The sequence below is a fragment of the Stigmatopora nigra genome, chromosome 15 (genome assembly GCF_051989575.1).
Source record: "Stigmatopora nigra isolate UIUO_SnigA chromosome 15, RoL_Snig_1.1, whole genome shotgun sequence".
Lineage (NCBI taxonomy): Eukaryota > Metazoa > Chordata > Actinopteri > Syngnathiformes > Syngnathidae > Stigmatopora > Stigmatopora nigra.
This window is the reverse complement of record NC_135522.1, coordinates 4,193,203-4,202,174: the sequence shown is the minus strand read 5'-3', so window position 1 is coordinate 4,202,174 and position 8,972 is coordinate 4,193,203. Positions and strand designations below refer to the sequence as shown.

Here is an 8,972-nt window from a genome sequence, read left to right as displayed (position 1 = left end):
TGCTACATGAGCACAGATCTTAGCTGAAAAAGTCACGTGGAATCCAAACATTATACATCACCACAAGAAAAACAGTAACAGTGATCACATAAACTACAAAAAAGACGCAGTCAATGATTTCAGCAATCCGCCTAAAGCGTTTGCGTCGGGGAACGACAACGGCGCTCGCCACTTCCTGCTGAGCTGCTCGAAATTCTTGCAGGAAAAGTTTTAGCTGTTCGAGCTCCGACGGAACTGTGACTTCAACGGGATCCTCTTCTTCCTTCTCCTTCACCACATCTGAAGGAACATGCCAAGTTATTTCCGGCAAAGACACAACATCAGATTATTCACCAACCTTTCATCTCTTGTTGATCTGAAGGAACATCCCGGCCGGTTTTTCGTGTCGGATTCTTGCCAAATTTGTTGTCCAGGTCAATGATGAAGCTCACTAACATTGCTTCAAGCACACTAAGGCCCACCAGGGCAAACACACCAACGCAGAAGTTGGCTATATAAAAACATAAGAGCATTTAGTGACTTTTTTTGTACAAACTCCACACCCAAAAGTCAGATTGGACCCTCGATCTTAGAATTGCGAGGCCCAAATGCCAAACACTCTTCCACCAGGCCACGGTTTTCTTAATATTTTAGTATTTAGAGCTTAATTAAGTATTTTTCATCTAATTACTCTCCATCTATCTTAATAAGAAAAACTTTTATCAAGTTATATCCATAATCCTGACTTTTAAAAATATTTTCTACACAAAAGGATTCTATTTTTTTCTAATATTTATCATTTTAGTGTATTTCTTAATGGTGCCAATTCTAGATTTTTGGACATTGCTCACCAATGAGGGGCAGGTTGTCCTCAGTGGAGGGCAGCATGTCCTGGAGAAGGAGCAAGAGGACAGAAATGGCGAGCAGGATGGTAATCTTGAAGCTCAATTTCTCCCCGCGTGCCTCGCCGATAAAGAAGGACGCCACGTCCAGTGTCAACAGGTAGAAAAGTGGAATGATGAAGTTGATCACGTATAACATGGGTTTGCGCTCCAGCTTCACCTGAAATATGAACAACACCATAAATGGCAATAAGATTGTATTTTTTTTAAATCTAAAAATGTAATATGGCTCTAAGCTAACCTTGTAAACGACTTTACTAAGTAGGGGGTTACCCGTGGTGGTATCATTTCTGAAAATGTCTAATTTCTTGAGAGTCCACTCCCCTCGTGTCAGCATGGCCTGTCCAGAGACATTGTTGATGAATTGGTCGCCATTGAAGGTCTGGAGTTGCATGGAATCGACTAATGAGGGTATGGGGACGACATCCATTGATGAAAAAGGTCAATTTTTCTGTTTGCCCGTCGATCAATCCTACCGTAAGTGTTCATGGGGCTGAAAGATATGTCGCAGGTTTGTCGGTCGAAGGGGAAGTTGAATAAATTGAGGGTACACGTGGACGTGAGCCGCTGACGTGCAGTTATCTGCAACAGTCCGGTGGCGTATACCGTCACGTAGGAGCTTTTCGTCACACTTCCAGTGTCAGAAGTGCTGTAACATCAACAAAAAAATCTTTTTTATTCAACTAAAGTCTGAAAGAAATGATGGACTTCCCATAGATTTTCACATATGGCTTTTTGAGACTATTTTTCATTGTTTTGTAGTACATGATTGTAATAATATTGGATATCTATGTCTAATCCTGACTTTACCACCTCATTATTTATAGTTCCCCTTGAAATTTGGCTAACTAATGACGTCCAATACTTATGTGTGTCCATTAGCTCTGCAAACAAACGCATGAATGGCAATCTATGGTCTTCATTCTCCTTTCTGGTTACAATTGATTATGACATGTAAACACGTAGAAAAGTCCATTAAGTGCTCATGTTGAGGTGAATGTAAAGCACCACCTGTCCATACATGTTATTGAATCAACTTACTCTTCTTGGATGCCTATGTCGGGTGTCCAAAGCTTTGACCTGGGTACGGAAACGTGGGTGATGCCGCAAAAATCAGACGGTGTCCACGTTAGGAAATCATTTTTCCACACCTGTTGATGCAAAAAAAAAGAAGAAAACAATCGGAACATGTACTTGTTGCCTTAATCTACATCACTGTGTCTTCGTACTATTTGCATCCAAATGTGGCTGGTGAATGTCTGAAGCTTCTCATCCTGTACATTAAGAACAGACAAAAGCATAGAAAAGCATTATCTGAGGGAGAAATCTAGTAGTAATCAATCAATAATTTCTACACTTTTAAAATATGACACCAATTCTAAAATATTAGATGAGAATTAGAAAAAATAATAATCAAATTCTAAAACGTTTTTAAAATGGTGGAAATGCACAATTTGCCAAAAAAAAAAACCTTGAAAAAGACAAAAATATTAAAATATAGACACTGTCTATACACAAATTGACACTCCAAAATATCACTATAATACCACATACACACAAGTAAGCAGTGTAATGTACGTATACATATATATACATGCAAACACACAGAGACATCTATCTATGTATTACTATGGAAATACAGCAAAGGAAATGAGACATCAGCTATTGTGAAGAGTATCTTAGCAACCAGATGGCAACTTACCACCTGCAAGATGCCATAGAGCAGCATGTCCACTGATACAACAGTGACCTCCTTCCAATCCTTGACGGGCCTGACGTTAGCCAAGAAGTCATTGGTCGTGTTGAGTTTCAAGTATTCCAGCAGCACCGAATAAGAGCAATTTGATGACCTGCCAAGTGAAACTGCAACAAAATATAAGTTCATTTATACACACACAAACAAATGACCTAATTTCTAACATTTTCCAATATACACAGAAAACGTATTGATCTGAAAAGTATATCTAAATGTCTTTTATTCCCTTCATTTTCAGTTATCGCATCATTTTTCCTGCAAGGTTTGTTTCATTAACGTAAATATAAATATGTACAAATTATAAATTGTGTATATTATTTTTTTGATAACAGTTAAAGATTATATTTTGACTATTTGGGATCATTTTTCACTGGAATTGATGACGAGAGGCGTCCAATCCATTTAGGCAGAAGGGACTGTCAAAATGGATGAGCAGCTGATAAATTAGTTAACCTAAAAATGTAAACAAATACATTTTAAAAACACTATTTTTTTAAACTCACCATTTGAAGTGAGGAAAAACAGGAGAACCAGAGTCTGCCAGGCCCACATTGTTGTTTGCCTCAACAACTTCAAGCTGATTTTATAAGTACGCGCCCCAATGCTTGCGTCAACGATTAGACAATGGACAGTGAACGCATCACTTTGCTCATTTATTGTATGCAACGTGACTAATTAAGTCAACAAATCAACAGCTGCAGAAAAACTTTTGAAATGGATTTAGGCGTGCAGTTGTGATGCATTGACTATTAATTAAAACAGAAAATAAAATCAAAACATGTACATTTATTTAAAAGTACAATGAAAATACATAAAAATAAACAAATACCAAACTGCTGCGTTTTTGATCATGAGCAGCTAGTTTTTTTTAAGTATTATTTTGGAGGTCTATCGCTGCCAATGGCATTCTATGAGTTCAAAATAGAAATTAGTTGTGTGGCATTCAGGTGTGTGTTATGGATATATGTCAGTAGGCAGCTGGAAATCTTTGAATGTGTAAAAGGAGATGTCGCCGGCATCCACCACAGCAAAGATAATTTGGACATCGCCACTCTGGAAGGTCAGCTGCTTAATGGTTGCCAAGTTGGGAACGGGACCGCTGAAACTGCAAAAAAAAAGGCAATATTTTGTGTGAACGTATTGTTTTCCATTCATAGATTTTTTGTCACATATCTTCCACATATTTAAATTTTGAATCATTTGGTTTAGCATTGAAATATTGTGTCAGTCACAGTTAAAAGTTAACACAAAAAAATGTTTGATTGTGTTGACAATTATATTTGTCCAAAAACTCAAAAAGTTTGGCATATTTTGTACAATTTTCTACTTCTACAGATTTTTTTAATGAACCATAATCAGAAAAATATACTTCACGCTTTTTCTAAAACATTGTTAGTTTCCCCCAATGTGTTCTACTTGTGTACTTTTTGATTTTAGATTTTTTTTGTTGTAAAAAAGTCACAATTTGATAGTGTTTTGATTCAAAGTCACGACACATTTACAAAGTAAGATTACTTGGTTTAGTACGCATAATTTCCATTTTGACTGTTTGTAACATGACCACGAACAAACTCACTGATTGACGCACGTCAATGAAGTCTGTGACAAAGGCTGGCAAACAAACCCAGCACTCTAAAGTCAACTCACCTGCAAACGCACATGCGGGCAAAGGGCTTCCCCGGTTTGCTCTTCTTAAAAGTAGCCACCGTGTCGGGCTGGTAAACATTAAAACAAATCTTCCACTCCTCCGAGGCTTGCAAGCTGAAAGAAGCAGGTGGCATCCATATTGTTTTGACAAGACAAAGAAAATGGGGATATTCAATCAAAGTCCTGCTGATACCTGGACGCTCCCTCAAGCAAATTTGTGGATTTGATTATGCTGATTTTGTTTAGAAGTTCACCTGAAAAGAAAATAATTATATTGTTAAACTCAATGGTTGCCATTGACAACATAAAGGACATCCAAAATATTTTTTTAGATTATATTAGATAACTTAAATATGTTTTCATTGAGGACTGAACACATTTAAAAAAAAATGTTTTTAACTTGAAAATTAGTTTTGTTTGGTTTTTAACTTTAAAAATATGTATTTAAAAAATGAATATGAATAAGAATCATTCATGTATTGTTTATTTTTTTTTTAAATATGAAAAGAAAAAAAAACATCTACTTAAGCATATTTTGCATTTTATATAAAAAAAACTAAATAGAAAAACGTTATTTACATAAATAGAATTAAAAAAGGAGATGCTATGTGTAATACCAGTAGATACAGGTTGGCTGGGGTCATGTAAAGGAGTAACTTCCATCTCCCACAAGTGTTGCGGTCGCCTGCCATGATTTGCTTGCCGCTTTGTCATCAGTTGATGATACTCGGCCCAGTTCCGGCATTCTCGCTCCTTAAAATGAAAAGGCTTCAATTAAAGTTTAAAAAATGTGAAAGCATGCTTTCAAGTCACATCCAAACCTTTTTGTTTCTGTCCATTTCCCATTTTTGATTCCTTTGCTCCCTCTCTTTCTCCTTATCCGACATCTTGACCTGCCGCTTATTGAGCGCGCTAATCCACAATGCCACGTTGCAAGAGCCCACCGTCAGCGCACCGGGCAGGAGGGATGGGTCGGGAGACGGCAAGGAAGTGGAGGATCTGCGTGCATTGGCCACATTGGGAAAAACAATAGACCTATCCCAATGGGGAGTGCGGCCATGGATGGGCTTCTTGGTGTCGTTAGTATCCGGCGAGTTCCCTGCCCACCACGGCCGGCCTCCACTGGTGCAAGCCGGGGACTCGGCCATCAGCTCGGACTCGAGATCTGGTTGAACTTCTTCTGGTTGCCTCTTCATAGAAGATTCCTGTTTACTATAGCAAGACAAATAATAAATATCTAACCCACAGTGGAGATAATGAGTGAATATTTGCGATTTGTGCCACCTGCAGGTTGCAACAGGGCTGTCACTGCGCTTCCTCTTCAGTGTGTTCTGACCCCTTGACACTGGCATGTTGAGTTGCCTGGCATACGCCGATGGCTCCGAACTGTGAGAGAATATCATATGATATAGCGACGTGTCACATTTGAAGCATCCATTGGGTCTTTGTTACCTGGCGTCGAACCTGTGTACCACGTAGCCGAGCCTCTTCAGGTGCCCAAATACCTTTGTGGGAGAGGGAAAAACAGTTATGATATTTTGCAACTGAGTGTGAACTGTAGGTGGTTATTTTTACCTGATATTGCTGCAAACTGATGGTTTTGGAAGACAGAAACCATTCATAGCCGTCTTGAATGGAGAGCGGTAGATCCCGGTAGAAGACTTGCACATTGCCCTAGTTCAAAATAGACATGTTAGGAGATGGTGAAAAAGAGATGGTCAAGATTTTAGTTGATACTCACACACTCCATGAGGTAGAGTGCTTCTTCCAGTTGAAGGTATTGCTTGCCATTGGCGGAGAATCCCATTGTCTGCCAGAACTTGCCCTAAGAAACCAGACATGTCAGGTTAAAAATGAATGCTGACCTAAAAATAGCAAAAAAAATGAAGGATGTGCTCTCACCGCCGGCGCCTCAAGCTGGACAACCTGGTCATCGGGAATCCAGGTGGCCTTCACCAGGTTACCTCTGCCAAGGTAAAGAAGTGTTAGAGAAGAAGCAAAAGTGAAAGTATCAAGGCCATTGTTGACCCGCTTACAGCCTCTCAACTCGCTCCTCCGACACGAGGCTCCAGTGCTCGCTCAAACTCTGCTCCAGACGTTGTCGCTGCTCCTCAGAATCGTCGGGTGAGAAGTCTTTCTGACCCACAGTCGGGATCTTGTGACTCCGGGTTCGAGCTGAGAACAGTTCAGATGGGCTGAAAGACAAACAACAATAATGTGATTGTGCACACCAGTTTCAGACATGTGTGTCTACCATGATGCCATGTTAGGGAATTACAAAAGATCACAATATAAAAATAATATACAGCAAATAGAAACCAATCTTTTCCCACTTTATCAGTAAAACTGTCTTGATTTGCAGTAGATTCGAAATCCAATTAAAGTTGATAAGATTACCACTTCATTCACCTTAAATGTGCAACAAAAGTAAACTAAATTAATCAAAAGTATACCAAAAACGTGCATAAGTAAATCTTAATACTGCGATCGGCTGCCAACCTATTCAGGGTGCCCCCCGGATCGTATCCGAAACTCAGCTGGGATACGCTCCAGCACCCCCACGACCATTGAGGATAAAGCAGATCAGAAAATGAATGAATATACCTTAATATTTCGCTGAAGAATTTCGGATCGGGACTTTTCTTGTTTTGGTCCGCCATGTTGGTGAACTCTTTCGGTTTCCTTCTGCTCTGGGTCCTAGCGTCACACCACAAATCTCTTTTGCTTTACACACACCCATTTCGAGTAACCTACTTTAAATATGTGAATGGATCCGAATTCACTGCATAACATCACTCATACACATCATTTGTCTTTTTATTAGTATTAGTAAAAGTATTAGTCAATACTTTTAAGTGAATAAGATAGGTCAAGCACTAGTTCATTAGTGTTTAATCAAAAAATATGCATCTAAATTCTTGGTAAAGAGATTCTGTAATGATTTGTCACATGGGTAGGAAGGAGCATCTTCTGGACTTTAACCTCCATTCAAAAGTATCTTGGAGCGCCCATATCCTCCTAGGCACGGACGGGGTTCGAACCCGCGATCTTCGGTTTACGAGACCGACGCCTTACCACTTGGCCACCGCGCCTGATAGTGCGTGAACGAGTGTTATATGAGGTTTAATTAAGTCCAGAACCCACATTTCATAACATGCTTGCAACTAAAATGAGTTTGTTTAAGCCGAAATGTAAACACGATGCTAACCATTCTATTCCTTGTACTGTGTCACTATCTCCGATATGGTTTGTGCAGGCGATTATCCATAGTAGGTCACAAACTTTGTGCTGCCAAAGAATTTTAATCACATATAAATTCTCACCGGACGACACGGTATGACGCTTTCTGGATGCCTTTTGGTGGAAAGGCTGACGCTTCAATCGTAGTTAACACGTAAACGAGCTATATTGGTAGCGCGTCGCTATTGGAGGAGGCAGTGGCGTCATTTAATCGAGCCGGAAATGTCATGTTGTTGGAGAGGCTCGGTACCAGGAAGCAATGTCCGCTTTGAGAAATATGTCCTCCTCTGCTTGGTTGTGATGTCTTGAAAACCGCCGGTTCTTCCCATCGGCCGGCAGAGAGGCTGCGGCTATTCTGCGGGAAGATCGCGATTTAAGTTGGCGGACGCAGTGAGCAACTTTTTTTGCTTTTCAGACAGATAACTTGCGATGGCTCCTCTATGTGATGGAATGCTTAACATTGAATTCATAAGTGATCCTGCTGAACTAAAATGTATCGCATAGTATCTACACAACCTTTAAATTGGCATGCAAACAACGCGATATCTAGAAGGATGTTTTGAACAGCTGTTCGTGAATTGTTGTTTGCGTCGCCTAGAAGTGACGTATGAGCTGCCTGCATCTTTTTAGCATGAGTGAATGAATGGTGAAAATCACCCTGCTTTTAACAACTGATGTTATAATGTGACTTGTGATTTATTTATTTCCAGCTGTACCGCCTAACTGCCAAACTCGTCTGCAATGCCGCTGGTGCTGGATGCCGTTTGGGCGCTGTGGAGCATCACAGCGGGGATCTACGACTACTTCCACACCAGTGCCATGGAGGAGAGGATCCACACACTAGAGAATGTGCTCTCCATACACCAGTTTGTCATCGCAGGCCTATCGGCTGGCCTCATCCTACTCATGACGTACATCCTATGGAGGAAGCGCTGAAGATGACTTCCAAAATGAGCCAAAGTAGTTGCTTTGGGTTTTAAATGTTGATTTTCCACCCCACCACTTGCTGCCTGGGATTGGAAGGAGCTAATTTACATGCTGCTATGTCATCGTATCTGACCATCTTCCAGACAAGATGAGAGATCATTGTTGAGTCATGTTGAAGATTTTAATCATGCTTTAGAAATGCAGTTTGTCACACAGTTCACTAACATGTCAAGCTGTAACCTATTGCCTAGTCCCAGTTGTTGTTTGTTGAACTGTTAAATTGATCCATGTGGTTCTCGAAAAGTGTTTATCTGACAAATGACTAACATGGGTGGCCACTTTAAAGGGAATGTGTTCAAATAAAAGCTTATTGGAAAAGAATGCTGCTTTTTTTATTGATTATAAATATATATTTGTGACCATACTGGCTACAGATGAATTATAATTACTGTGTTTAATGCACATTTTCACTTGGAAGGTGGTATCCTCATATACCCTACTTTCAAAATAAATGTATAATT

General features: G+C 39.9%; 2 protein-coding genes, 1 long non-coding RNA gene and 1 other non-coding gene across 4 annotated transcripts; 1 reads left to right on the top strand and 3 right to left on the bottom strand.

Moving 5' to 3' along the window:
* Nucleotides 1-205: 205 nt before the first annotated feature.
* Nucleotides 206-3,267, bottom strand: LOC144208782 (5-hydroxytryptamine receptor 3A). Its single transcript, XM_077734797.1, has 8 exons — nucleotides 3,141-3,267; nucleotides 2,584-2,744; nucleotides 2,111-2,155; nucleotides 1,923-2,032; nucleotides 1,358-1,530; nucleotides 1,123-1,283; nucleotides 831-1,041; nucleotides 206-490 (listed from the first exon to the last, which is right to left on the bottom strand). The coding sequence occupies exons 1-8, from the start codon at nucleotides 3,187-3,189 to the stop codon at nucleotides 330-332; spliced, it is 1,071 nt and encodes a 356-aa protein (XP_077590923.1). The 5' UTR covers nucleotides 3,190-3,267; the 3' UTR covers nucleotides 206-329.
* An 8-nt stretch (nucleotides 3,268-3,275) lies between these two features.
* tsen54 (TSEN54 tRNA splicing endonuclease subunit) lies at nucleotides 3,276-7,699 on the bottom strand. Its single transcript, XM_077734798.1, has 12 exons — nucleotides 6,889-7,699; nucleotides 6,321-6,479; nucleotides 6,187-6,250; nucleotides 6,026-6,109; nucleotides 5,860-5,958; nucleotides 5,737-5,789; nucleotides 5,569-5,670; nucleotides 5,106-5,496; nucleotides 4,902-5,037; nucleotides 4,478-4,538; nucleotides 4,285-4,398; nucleotides 3,276-3,742 (listed from the first exon to the last, which is right to left on the bottom strand). Exons 1-12 carry the CDS (start codon nucleotides 6,942-6,944, stop codon nucleotides 3,592-3,594), a joined length of 1,470 nt encoding a protein of 489 aa, XP_077590924.1. The 5' UTR covers nucleotides 6,945-7,699; the 3' UTR covers nucleotides 3,276-3,591.
* Nucleotides 7,305-7,376, bottom strand: trnat-cgu (transfer RNA threonine (anticodon CGU)). Its single transcript has one exon. It is a non-coding gene; the product is annotated as a tRNA-Thr (tRNA).
* Nucleotides 7,658-8,832, top strand: LOC144208784 (uncharacterized). The gene is made up of 2 exons (XR_013328921.1): nucleotides 7,658-7,914; nucleotides 8,235-8,832. It is a non-coding gene; the product is annotated as an uncharacterized LOC144208784 (long non-coding RNA).
* Nucleotides 8,833-8,972: the final 140 nt, after the last annotated feature.

What these genes read in the sequence shown, in the direction of transcription:
- tsen54 (XM_077734798.1), bottom strand. Translation starts at nt 6,944, where the DNA reads ATGGCGGACCAAAACAAGAAAAGTCCCGATCCGAAATTCTTCAGCGAA. An exon ending in TTCTTCAGCGAAATATTAAG is followed by an intron (nt 6,480 to 6,888) that starts GTATATTCATTC and finishes TTTGTCTTTCAG; the next exon opens with CCCATCTGAACTGTTCTCAG. An exon ending in AGCCCTGTTGCAACCTGCAG is followed by an intron (nt 5,497 to 5,568) that starts GTGGCACAAATC and finishes GTCTTGCTATAG; the next exon opens with TAAACAGGAATCTTCTATGA.
- LOC144208782 (XM_077734797.1), bottom strand. Translation starts at nt 3,189, where the DNA reads ATGTGGGCCTGGCAGACTCTGGTTCTCCTGTTTTTCCTCACTTCAAAT. An exon ending in CAGCCCCATGAACACTTACG is followed by an intron (nt 1,284 to 1,357) that starts GTAGGATTGATC and finishes TACCCTCATTAG; the next exon opens with TCGATTCCATGCAACTCCAG. An exon ending in TTAGTAAAGTCGTTTACAAG is followed by an intron (nt 1,042 to 1,122) that starts GTTAGCTTAGAG and finishes TTCATATTTCAG; the next exon opens with GTGAAGCTGGAGCGCAAACC.